General features: G+C 40.5%; 1 protein-coding gene across 4 annotated transcripts in view; it reads right to left on the bottom strand.

Annotated features, from left to right (window-relative positions):
- Positions 1 to 402: 402 nt before the first annotated feature.
- Positions 403 to 12373, bottom strand: part of SNCAIP (synuclein alpha interacting protein) — a 147937-nt gene continuing 135966 nt past the window's right edge. For 2 of the 4 annotated variants that reach the window (XM_061188083.1, XM_061188084.1), the window contains exons 11-12: positions 11467 to 11537; positions 403 to 967 (exon numbers count right to left, since the gene is read on the bottom strand). In XM_061188083.1, the coding sequence (XP_061044066.1) occupies positions 886 to 967; positions 11467 to 11537 (153 nt within the window). In that variant the 3' untranslated portion in view covers positions 403 to 885. The remainder of the gene's footprint in view (positions 968 to 11466; positions 11538 to 12373) is intronic. The other 2 variants (XM_061188086.1, XM_061188087.1) reach the window with 2 other exon arrangements.

Raw genomic sequence — 12373 nt, 5'->3', positions numbered from 1 at the left:
AAACCATCTGGAACTTACTCTTACATGGATTCAAAGAGCTGCATCAACAATAGAGCTGTTATGAACTCAGGCTCCACACTGTCTCCTAAAGGAATCAGACAGGCCTCGTCATGTGTTAGAGGCAGAAAAAAGTGACCCAGGAAAGGGGCTAAATCCTTAGCTGTCATTAGTATTTTCTCATGTCAACGCTGCGATCTGAGAAGACAGAAGGAACTGACTTACTTTATATACTTGTCTGATCCTTTAGTACTTAGTGAAAACTAGAATGTTTTATTTGACCCCTATGGGAAAGCAGCTCAACTGGGCAGTTTGTTCCTGAAATAAAATATCAGCAGTCAAAATACTCTTAAAGCCCCTTAGAAATTAGAACATCACAGATTTATTAGAAGGTAAGTGGCCCAAGCTTATAGGTGGCTGTTAACATTGTTTTATTTCCTTTACACAAAAGGTAGAAATGACAGAAAAAACACTCTTAACAGAAAACAATAGCACTGACCTGGTCTCATTGAGAAGCTGAGCCCAAACTGCCCATGTTATGGGGAAAGGGAAGTTCAACCAACATCAGCAAACACCCATGCGGTTGATGAAATACAAAATGGTGACAGTGGCTTGGTGAATGTCCTGTGGGGAGGCTGAATCAATCTTAAAAAACATACATTTGCCCAACCATGCTTTTAAACAGCATCTCTTTAAAAACAAGTTGTATATACAAATATCACCCAAAAATGTGTCTTATATACTCTAGTGCTATAAATTTAAGGCATCCCGATAATCTATTCTTCTGCTGGTGAGGCACTGTTCTCGTGATTTTATTTCCGCAGAGGACAGTCCAGACGTTTCCAATGGTGTCCAAAGGGCAGCAATGAGAGATAAGAAAAAAGTGATTTATAAGAATTCTTTTGACTCTAGCTCAGCGACGTGCTTTATGCTGTAGGATTTCTTCATTTTTCTGTTGATGTCATCATGCCTAAGCGGAAGAAAAACCATAGGCCAAAATTAGATAAAACTATGGTCAAGTTACAATACAACGCCACTAAACAGCTCAACCAAAATGGAAATTATCCTCACACAAACCATACTGAAGAATACTTCATTCCAGTAGGCAAATTATTCTCTTTTCATATAAACCACTCTTTAACCAATAAACAGTCATATAATAACATACTTTGTGGACACCTTTAAATTTGGCCCTGGAAGTAATTTCTCAATTATGCTGATTAGAATCCAGGCAAAATTCTACGGTCAAGTGAATTTTATCAGAGTCAAACAAAATAGGAAGCATAGTACTGCTGGTTGAGTGGAAACAAGAGATTTTTATATTTTATTCACTGGATCCACTGGTGACACCTTTTATTCTCCAGTAAGCTTGAGTGTTAGTAATTTAAAGGAAATGCTTTTTCTTTGGGTGTGTGATTACTGAGTAGTAGCATGTTGGATGACCACAAGTAGGTAAATCTATGGGAAAAAGAAGAACCTAGGGGAAAATAATGCTGTTTTCCCCTCAATACTTGATACCCCATAAGCCTATGGAAAGAAGTACCAGCTCAAGCCTGGGAACAGTTTTGCTTTTTAAGTGAATTTCCCTCTGGGTAGAAGCATTCATTTTCATGAGATATTAGTCCCATTCTGAGTATAAAATCTTCCAGAGAGGAGTTATCTTCTGAGTTTGAGCAAGCCTACATATTACTAAATTCCTTCTTGTTGCTATACCAGACAAAAACAAACTATTTCTGGGAATGGTACTCACTCACGTGAAGACACATTTGGATGGAGAACCCCAAGTGGCTTGGGGTTTTTATGGCCTCAAAATCGTACTTGCTTACAAAGACCATGTAGTCTATTAATTCTTATTTTTATTTATTCATCTGAATAGAACTTCAGAGAGTTGTTCATGGGCAAGGAAGGAAGAGGGTGGGAGAAAAACCTGGTTGGTTAAAAAATGTTTTAGGAACGTCCAATTAAACACGATGGGTTAAAAACATAGATTTATCATCCCTATCTTACAAAACAACACTAAAATGAAAGTAAAGAAATAAAAAAGCATCAACCTAAATGAATAAAGGGAAATGAGAGAGGAGATGATAACACACAAAATGCCAATAATATTTCAGAAACAGGAGGACGGATCGATATGTGGAACTGACTTAGCAGAGCAGGCAGGAAAAGCAGAAATCTAAGCCTATAGTCAGGGAACCCAGTAAACTGATGTGCACTGCGAGACTCGGGAACTAGAAGTACCATGAATTTCTGAAAGTGACAGTGGGTGCTGTGTGAGTGCTGAAAATGGGAAGATTATTTGAAACTTTTTGGAAGTAGCAGTTCATACCCCAGATTACCGTCCTGACCCAGTGCAGCCAGGTGACTGTCCCTTTCCCAATGTGAAGAAAGACTGGAGGTTACAGTTTGCAAGGCATGGACCAGAGAGACTCTGATTTCAGCTAAAGGGGCTGGAAACCATGGGATTAAGTGAAAGTCCCTATAGAACACAATTATTAACCCATCTCCTGCTGGTTTGACCTACAGATTCCTGGCAATCAGGTTAATAGGCCCTAGAAGGAGACTGGAGTTTCCTTATCTTGAGAAATCAACTTCCAAAAGAAAAGTCCTACAAATACTGACAATTAGTGAGTTTCCCAACAAAAGAGCCTAGTACTTAACCACTCTGTGTGAAGAAACATCTACCAGTCAACAAGCCTCACCCATAAAGCCAGAGCTTCTAATTGAGCTTTAGTGTCTTGTTCCTAAATATGAATGAGTCAGGGATCACCAGACTTTTGAGGGAAGTGCTACTATGACAGACAAAAACCAAAATAAACAGAGAAACAGAATTCAAAGTGAATAGACGTAACATAGGGAGGTGATGAGAACTTCAAAAAGTTGTAACAAGAAGAAAAGAAAAACCAGGGAAAATGTTTGCAATTCATACCACAAAGGGTCAGTTTTTATAATGCGTAATATATAAAGAGCTGCTACAAATCAACGAGACCAGACTCTCAATAAAAATGTAGAAAGGATTAAAAATAGTACATTCATACAGTGAAATAACATGTAGCTATGTAAAAGAATAAAGAAGCTCTCTCTATACTAATACATAAAGATCTCCAATGTGTTAGGTGGAAAAAAGCAAGAAGACAGACTGTACAGTATGCCATCTTTATTGTAAAAAGGAAGAAAAGATAAAAATATATATTTGTATTTGATTGTAAAATTTAAATAAATTCTGCATATATAATGCCATGAAAAAGGAACAAAGAGAAAACCAACAAAGTCCTATTAGAAATTAACACTATAATAGCCGAAATAAAAAATTAGAAAGGTTGGAAGGTAAAGTTCAGTAAATATTCTAGAAAGAACTTTTAGGGAAAGCCAAAGTATGGATAAATACAGAAGAATGGTTAGAAAATAGAAAAGTAGAAAAAAATAGTTAGTAAAGGATTAGTCCAATGGGTTGAACATTAGAATAATAGTATTTCCAGAAAAGTGAACAGAGAAATTGGAGGGGATAAAATTTTCAAAGATATTGTACAAAACACTTCCCAGAATTGAAGTGCGTATGTTTCCAGATTTAAAAAGTGGGCTGAGTGCCCACACCCCAGGAATGAGAATGGAATCATGGCAAAATATCATGAAATCAAAACAGTGGGTATAAAGAGAAAATCGTAAAAGCTTTCAAGGGATTAGCAATTACAGAGGAATTGAGCTTCTTGACAGACACATTGAGGAAAATGAAATAATGTGTTCAAGATTCTAAGGGAAAATAGTTTCCTACCCAGAATTCTATACCCAGCCAAATATTCCTAATCCATATGAGGGCAAACCAAAGATATTTCAGCCAGGCAAGTCCTCAAAAATTTTAGCACCCCCTTCACCTCCATAGGATGGGAAGATATATTTAACCAAAGTAAGCGAATAAACCAAAAAAAGGGGAAAAGATAGATTCAGGAAATAGGGCTCTACACAGGAGAGAAGCAAAAGGAATTCCCAGAATGATGTATGTGGGAAACTGCAGATGACAGCTGTGTGGCACTGCCAGATAGCCGCAGTCCAGACTTGGGTAAGAGGAAAGACGGTGTCTCTGTGAACAGACTGAAACACCAGAGGTACCTGATTTGTCTGAATGCACCGAAAGAAGGGTTCTGTCTCCAGCAGAGTGTTTGGAAATAAACTGTAAACTTAAAAATCAAAATTATTATCTCCAAAGAAAACATAAAGTTACATGAATAAGGAAATGTAACAATAGTATGCTGCATGGATCCACTGTGATGAATATTTAGATAGTCATAATAATAATAAACACCAAATACTAATTTATAACCCCCAAAAGTGATACAACTATATTGATGGTGGGAAGACGAAGCAGGTGTGTGTGTGTGCGTGTGTGTGTGTGTGTGTGTGTGTGTGTGTTGGAGTGGGGGGCAGTGTTGGTTGCCAAAATAGAGCTGGATAAATTTGGTTCATTGTTGAGAACATGGATTTTGGAACCAGACTGACTGAGTTGAAACCCTGGCTACGTAATTTAATACCACTGTTACTGTGTAACCTTGGGCAAGATATATAATCTCTCTGTGCCTTGGTTTCCAATCTGCAAAATTTGGATAATAATAGTATCTACCATATTGTGTCATTCACTGTGAAAATTAAAACAGTCAATATGCATGAAGAACCTGGAATATTCTTTGGTACATGGTAAGTGTTTTGTAAGTGGTAGCTATCAATTTTATCTTCTATAGTAGGATGCCAATAGACAGTAGAGATAATATCTAAAATTGAAAGTCTGTATGAGCATCTTATTTAGAAATACAGGGAATTCCCTGGTGGCAAAGTGGTTAAAAATCCGCCTGCCCATGCAGGGGACACGGGTTTGAGCCCTGGTCCGGGAAGATCCCACGTGCCGCGGAGCAACTAAGCCCATGCGCCACAACTACTGAGCCTGTGCTCTAGAGCCTGTGAGCCACAACTACTGAGCCCTCGTGCCACAACTGCTGAAGCCCGCGTGCCTAGAGCCCGCGCTCCGCAACAATAGAAGCCACCGCAATGAGAAACATGCCCACCGTGATGAAGAGTAGCTCCCGCTTGCTGCAACTAGAGAAAGCCCACATGCAGCAACAAACACCCATCGCAGCCAAAAATAAATAAAAAAAAAAAGAAAAAGAAAAAGAAATAACAGAATACTAGAGAAAACACCTAAAGACAAGCAAGCGGTTGACTCAGGGGAGTAGGAATAGAGAATGGAGTAGGTTGGGCACAGGGACAGCCAGTTTTTGTTATAAGACTACATTACTATCACATGTACCTATAGCACTTTGACAAAAAATTAAACTAAAAATAAATAAAACTTAAAAAAACTTAGGTTGTAGTCTAAGAATATCATCATCATTTAGACATGGATGGAGTATTTCTACTTTCATATAAGGGGTGCTGTGCTCAAAAACACTAAAATCACTTTCTGCAGGACAAAACCCAGCATGATTAGAGTTGAGTCAATACCAAGTAAAATGTTAATTTGAGGCATTTGTCTGAATAATATCAGGATGATTCAAGTCTCCCTGAACCCTTCAATTACTTAGTCCTGAATTACCAGTATTCAAAAAAAAAAAAAAAAAAAAAGAAAAAAGGCAAAAGTGTTTGGGTAATTCTGGCATGAATTATTCAGATAATTTGCTGCTCCTTGATTTCATTTTTGGATATGAAATCACATTCTCTGTGACCAAAATTGGAAAGAAGGCTTAAATTTAAATAACAGTTTTTCAAGTAATCTAACTTGCTGACTCATCTAGGCATGGATTCCATATTTCTACAGACCAGGGTGACCAGATGGCAAGTTATTTTAGAGACTCTGCCTAAAATGGCCCATGGGTAGGCACTACATTTTCCACTGATAGCCAAAACAGGTAGACTTAATTAGCTACTTTTGTGATCTCCTTCAGAGCTTCACTGAGAGCATATCTATAAATCCCATCTACTAAAAAAAATGAGATTCTGGTTCAAAGAATAAAAACGTATACTTGAAATACCCAATATGAAACTCACCGTAGGAGGGCAGACTTGTAATCAAAAGGCCTAGATTTCTACAGAGCATACCATTCTTTCTGTGGGATGACAGGCTTGGTCCTTTTTAGTTTTCTTTTCCCTCTTCTTCCTCCTTTTCCTCTCTCTAGCTCTCCCTCTCTCTCCAAATATTCTGAAATCCTTACCATGTGCCAGGCACCAAGCTAGACATTGGGGTACAGACTTGGATATGATGGTGCCACCAAGGGTCACCGGTGTCAGGAAGTTATACCTTTCATCGAGTTGACCATGTTTTAACTGTATCCTCTCTTAATTTTCTCTTGATTATGATCTTGCTGAATGAAGGGACATGCCTTATTCTGGCACAGCAAAATGCGTGGCTTATTGCTAAGGACATCACTGAAACAAGGGCACTGGCAATCCAGGGATCTGACATCCAGGAGAGTCATATAGCTGCACTGTTCTCAGCGTGGGAAGGAAAATCCCAACTGGCTGTGGTTGGAGCAGAGATTCTCAGTGAAGGTACTGGAAGGCGTTTGGGTAAAGTCTCTGCCTGATACTTCTAAACCTCAAATGACTTGCTGCTTCTTTAAAAGTCCAGCCTGAAGAAAGTTTATAGACAGACCCAGCTCTTTTAATGTGCAGACACTCTAGTGGTGGCAGACATGTGGTGCAAATATGACATGGGTTCTATATTCATCCCCTTTGGAATTACACAATTCAAAACCAGACTGGGGAGGGGGAGGAAAGGAAGCTGGAGGTGGAAGAAGGGAGTTCTTTGTTCATAACTTTTGCGACTACACTTAAACCAGGATTAGCATGTTGAAAGAATGTATTTCTAGTGGGATAATTTTGGTTTCCAAGGCAGATCTCCCCCCTGTACCCTCCTACCCATAGCTCATGGGTGTTCTACACGTTTATTTCTTGCCTTCCAAAGGCAGTGCTTTAAGATAGAACATGGGGTCTTAGTTGCAATAGCTTTTTCTATGTCTCAACTCATTATATTTTGATACTAAACCTTGTTCTACTGTCTTCCTGTGATGGAACATGCATTCTCCTTTCCCCAGAGGGTATAAGGAACTTATGAATAGAAACTCCATTTGTGAATCATGCTCTCATGAATCTTGCAAACTCTGGCAGTTTTTATAAAGTTTGTTAAGTTGTGCCCAGACACTGGAAATATCTGAATATTTTAACAATCCCCCATAACATGGGCATTTTTCTCCACACACAAGATCCTCCTATGAAACAGCCAAGGACAATGCAAAATTGTGACCCGTTTCAAAGGAGAAGCTGTCACTTAATGAATGTAATCTGGAGAAATGGTTCAAGATTGGGATCTCCTTCCTCCACGTCATAGGGACAAAGCTTCCATATGAAATAAGGGTTTTCTCTCTGAAATGAATGTGAACCCTAGGGAGGCAGAGGTGGGGTGGGCGGGACAAGAGTTGGGCAGGAGAAACAGAGAACACGGGGGAAACATGGGGAGGGGTGCAGGGGAAGGAGACCAGACAGGCTCTAGGGGTTTCTGGAGCAGAGGTGGTCACCCCAGGTACACCATGGTACTCCTCCTGACTCATTGGCTCTGGACCCCAGAGCTAGTATATTAGACACGAAAACACAGACAAACATACTTCAGATCAGAGATTAGAACTTGAAAGTACAGTTTTGGGGCAGAAACTCTAATGTCTATAGTGTTACTCAGTGCCCTTTTAGTACTAGCATTCTAACAAACTTTTCTGAACTGTTACATTGGTAAGATTCAGTCTGCTCCAGGGGATTCACTCTAGAACTATGCAATCAACATACTCTCAGCTACCTTGGTAACATACCTATGACTAGGTAATTATATAATTATCCCTTCAAGATCCTTAAAAAACCTATGAAAATACTTTAAGATCAAAAATTTAAGATTAAAATGTGGTTATTTGATTATATCTAGAGAAATGATGGCAAAGATGCCTTTGTTTACCAGGGATTCCTTTTTGTGCTGACTGCATTTGCCATCATGATTCTGGAAATGCTGTTCAGTGGGGCTGAGGGTACGCTCGACTCAGGACAGGTTTCAGCCAGGGACTCACCTCTACCTTCCCAATGTCTTCCATGTCTTTGCTCATTTTTCTGTTTAGTAATATGTCCTGACAATAAGGACAGAAATGTGTGTGTGTGTGCGCGCGCGCGCTCGTGATAGGGGTATCCTGAACTCTGACCTCCAATTGGGCATAGCAGATGACCACTGACATACCCTCACATCAACTCAGGCCAAACTTACCATTCTCTTTGAAGTGGCTGTTGAACAATCTTGACATCTATGTAAAATATGGGCTACTAGCTCTTGGGTCCGGATGTATAATTCCCAGTGTGGCTAATTCCTTGGCAGTAAAACCCACACTAATGGTGTTTATTGCTTAATGTCTTTTTAAGGAGTCTACTCTCATGTTGGTGCTAGGATTAGGGGTTTCCTGATGCTAACCCCTCAGGCTACAGTGCCTCTGTGGTCAAAGGGGATGTGACCAGTGGTCACCAGGGGTTAATGCCCTCTGCCTATCAGTAACTAGAATCAATGCTCACTTCAAGTGTTACAGATCTTGGATAGACTTAAACTCTGGGAAATGAATGTCTTACTGGCATTTTAAAATAAGTAACTGCAAACATTCCCTTGGAGTTGTAATAATTCAAGACTAACTTGTCCTTTATAAGAAAAAGTAAAGATAAATCTGCTTATTATAAACAAAGTCATCCTCCGCAGTTGAAACACACTGGAAAAGCTATTCAGAGTAATAGAGTTGAATCTAATTTTAAAGGGCATTGAAAAGAAATTTAGATTCTTTGCTATCAAGCTGTGACCAATTTGGAAAAATAAATAGCAAACAGAACCCCCTCACAGAGCTGACATTCTTTTAAATGTTGTATTTATAGTCCCTATTTTTCCTTTACTAGGGAAAAAAAAAAAAATCTTAGGAAATAAAATGTGATTCCACTATAGGCCTGGAACAAGGGTCCACTGCCCCGCTTTTTAGGAACTAAAATGTGATTCCAGTATAGACCTGGAACAAGGGTCCACTGCCCCACTCTTTCGCCCAGGGCTATACTGATAGGGCCACCAGCAGCATAATGCTTAGAGCCAACTCCAACCCAATGACTTCCATTGCTTTCCAAAGTTATATGATCCCAGGCAGTCCCTGCTCCCAAGAGGAACCATGTGGCCTTCAAGCAAATTCTTGGGCCAAGATTTAAAGGCATCACTGACAGATGGACACTTGGGTTCCTTTCTTTCTTGCATCTTTCTGTGGGATGCCCTTTCTATGGGTCCCACAGGCAAAATGAAGCAGGCACCAGAATCACTTAGGTATTGTTCATGTCCACATTCCCATGCTAGTTCATCTCTCTGAGGAATCTTTCTCTCAACTAGATACATCTACCCTTGCTTTATCTAAGGAGTGGACTGGGCTGGTTCTCCCCGCCTCTGTGTGATGATGAATCAGAGAAACCTTCCCCATATGCCATGAACAAACTAGTGGGTTTTCACTTTCCATAGAACACATGCCAAACTACAGCCACGATAAGGGATAAGTTAATTTATAAGGTAGGGAGGGGAAGGGGTCTGGATGTTTATTTAACTACATTGAATATCATAATTTTGGGGTTTCTGTTTATCACTGAAGGAAAACTCTGTTAATACATAAAGCCAGTGAACCTGACAGGTTCAAAACTGAGCCTTCAGAAGGACTGTTCCTTAAACTGAGTAGGAAAGTGTTAACCCAGTTGTAGGATGTCTGAGTAGCCTCATAACCTCCTTTTGTGTTCTGATTTTTGTAATCCTATTACAGTAGATTGTTAGCTTTGTTCCCTTACTTGTAAGAAGACAGGATGAAATATATCTGGCAGGAGAATCTACTGGGATACTAATTGTCTTGTTTCCAGGTGCTGTAGGAACCTGGAAGAAATGAGAGGTTTTCTCCTTCCCCCTCCCAAGGGGTTTGCCAAGCCTTTGTGCTTCCTTGCCTCAGGGTATTTTTGGTGACTTCTGCTTAAGGACAAAAGCAGAATTTTCCAGGCACCAGAAGATAGAACCTAAGATGGGGATGCAGAGGAGTGGGGGAGATAGGTTGGAAGAAACAGAAGTGGACCAATACCAGTGTCTGGGAAGGCAAGGGGTATTTTTTTCTATCTCCTTCTCACCCCAGGCACTGCGCTGTTAGCACTGGCCAAGATGCCCTGCCCCAGTGTGGCAGGAAGCAGCCGAGACTTAGGCAGCATGTTGAGCTTGACCCAAGTAGAATGCTGGTGACCAGTAAATACCAAAGCTCCAAGGTGCTTCCTTCAACTTATGGAATTAATGAGACCCCTAGGGTAATCCCCTAAAACGACTGAGATTTACTTTTCCTCTAGCCTGAATGGAGACCTGGAGCAGATTAAACGTGATTTACAGGGAAAAAAAAGGAGAGTGACATTTCTTATACCTTAGAATTCTGAACTAACATTTACACTCACAACACATTCACTTGTATTTGTGTACCTGTAATTATTATATACATACACACACACACATCCACACAAATGTTTTGGAGGATTTTGGAAGGGTGCTGAAAGGCGTGCCACAGCTTTCTTTTAATTTAAATGATTAGTCTCTTTTAAAAGGGTGTTGGGGGTTTAACTCTTCTGAAATAAACCTGTCAAGAGGCACTGACTGACTTAACTCCCCGTCAACTGCCCTCTTCTTAGCCCTCTCCTCTTTCCTGCTCTGTTAGGGAGTTGTATGTGTCCCTGGGGGAAGAAGGAAAGCTATGCTGAAGAAGGACTTTGCTCAAGGAGGAGACTGAGCCACTGGGGACCTTGGAGATGATCCTTTTATATACACCATCCGTACATTTTGAATCACAAACATTCTGTTTGAGAAAGGCCATTGTTTTGTTGCTGGGAGCTCAGAGACCGGCTTATGGACCAGCATTGTGGTTCCAAACGCGGAGGTAGAGCAACTACAGCGTGGCAGGACCTCACTTCTCCTGAGGGCAGCAGACTGCTGACTAAAGGAGCTTTCAGTCTATAACCAGCAATGAAGGAAAACCTCAGCTCTGTTTCAAAGTTCTGATTCTGATCGGAGGTTGACTCATTCTACCCATGGCAGGAAATTTCATTTCTATACTTACCTGGTACTTGACTCCATTAAAACAAAGACTGAAAGCCAAGGTCAGTTGGGAAGCACAGCATGTCTGTGATCTGAGTAGATTCCTCTGCCCTCTGCTGCTGGACTGAAGCCCCTCCAATAGGGTACTTGCTCCCTTTCTAAGGCCCAGTTACAAGTCTGCCTTCTTCTATTTGGGGAAAGAGTTGTAATTTTCTACTTCCTTGGTGTCAGCCCCTGGGAAAGGTGCTCCAGGACTGCCATGTAAAAGATCATGCAATTCACAGCGAAGGCATGGCACTGCTGAGCAATACACCCCTAGCACCACGTACCGTGCATAGTCACACAGATGCTCTTCAATCAGCGTGTTAGAGGAAAGATTGAGGCAGCTGTCGTACATCTCCTAGAGAGGTGCAATTAAAAATCATCTGAACACATGCAATAAGCTCAGCACATGCACAAGTCTCAATAAACAGGAGGCATGCAGGAGACAGATTAAAGGGTAGACGCTTCAGACATACTTTAAGGAGCCTGGGGAACTGCTGAGATCTTTGACTTGAGCGAGAGGAACCCTTAAGTTACCTGGAAAAGTTTTATTCCAGCAATGTAAGTTTGGACATATTTAATCCAAAAGGCCTGGTGTTTGGGGCACAAGTGTGACTCTTCTAGCTGAAGCAAATACATGCTAAAGTCTTTTATAACAAAGACAACTCAGTGGAAATCAATGTGTAATTAAAATTTGTGTTCAGTTAATTCGAGTGATATTAACTAAAACTTGATTTTGGTATTGCAAAAAAGAATTTGCACAGTTCTTAGACCTCAGTGGAATGGGATTTTACCTTATAGCAAATAATAAATGATGCAGATGCGACTCTCTGGTTAGCAGGATGGATATTCTGGATGCTTCTATTCCTCAGAGAGTTTCACATTTTGGCTGCTATACCATGTTTTTTAAGGGCATGGCATGCACAGAGCGTGCAGGAAATGTTGCCTAAAAAGATGTTTGTATCTCTTATTCACTGGATTTAAATCCAGATTATAGTGCATGGTTTTACAACAAATGCAATTACACAATGTAGTTCATGGCATACTCTGCTGTCCCCTGGGCGCTGGCAAGCACTTCAGACCACTAGAGCTTCCTTAGGGGCTTGTGTCGTAAAACGCCAACGTGGGGGTCCCTGTGGTGTATTCATTCTAAAGGTCCTTCCAAAGTTGAGTAGTTTAGAAACAGAGTTTCTA

Source organism: Eubalaena glacialis, chromosome 4, assembly GCF_028564815.1.
Source record: "Eubalaena glacialis isolate mEubGla1 chromosome 4, mEubGla1.1.hap2.+ XY, whole genome shotgun sequence".
In the NCBI taxonomy this organism is placed as follows: domain Eukaryota; kingdom Metazoa; phylum Chordata; class Mammalia; order Artiodactyla; family Balaenidae; genus Eubalaena; species Eubalaena glacialis.
The sequence above is the reverse complement of the archived record's forward strand: the minus strand, read 5'-3'. Positions and strand labels throughout refer to the sequence as shown.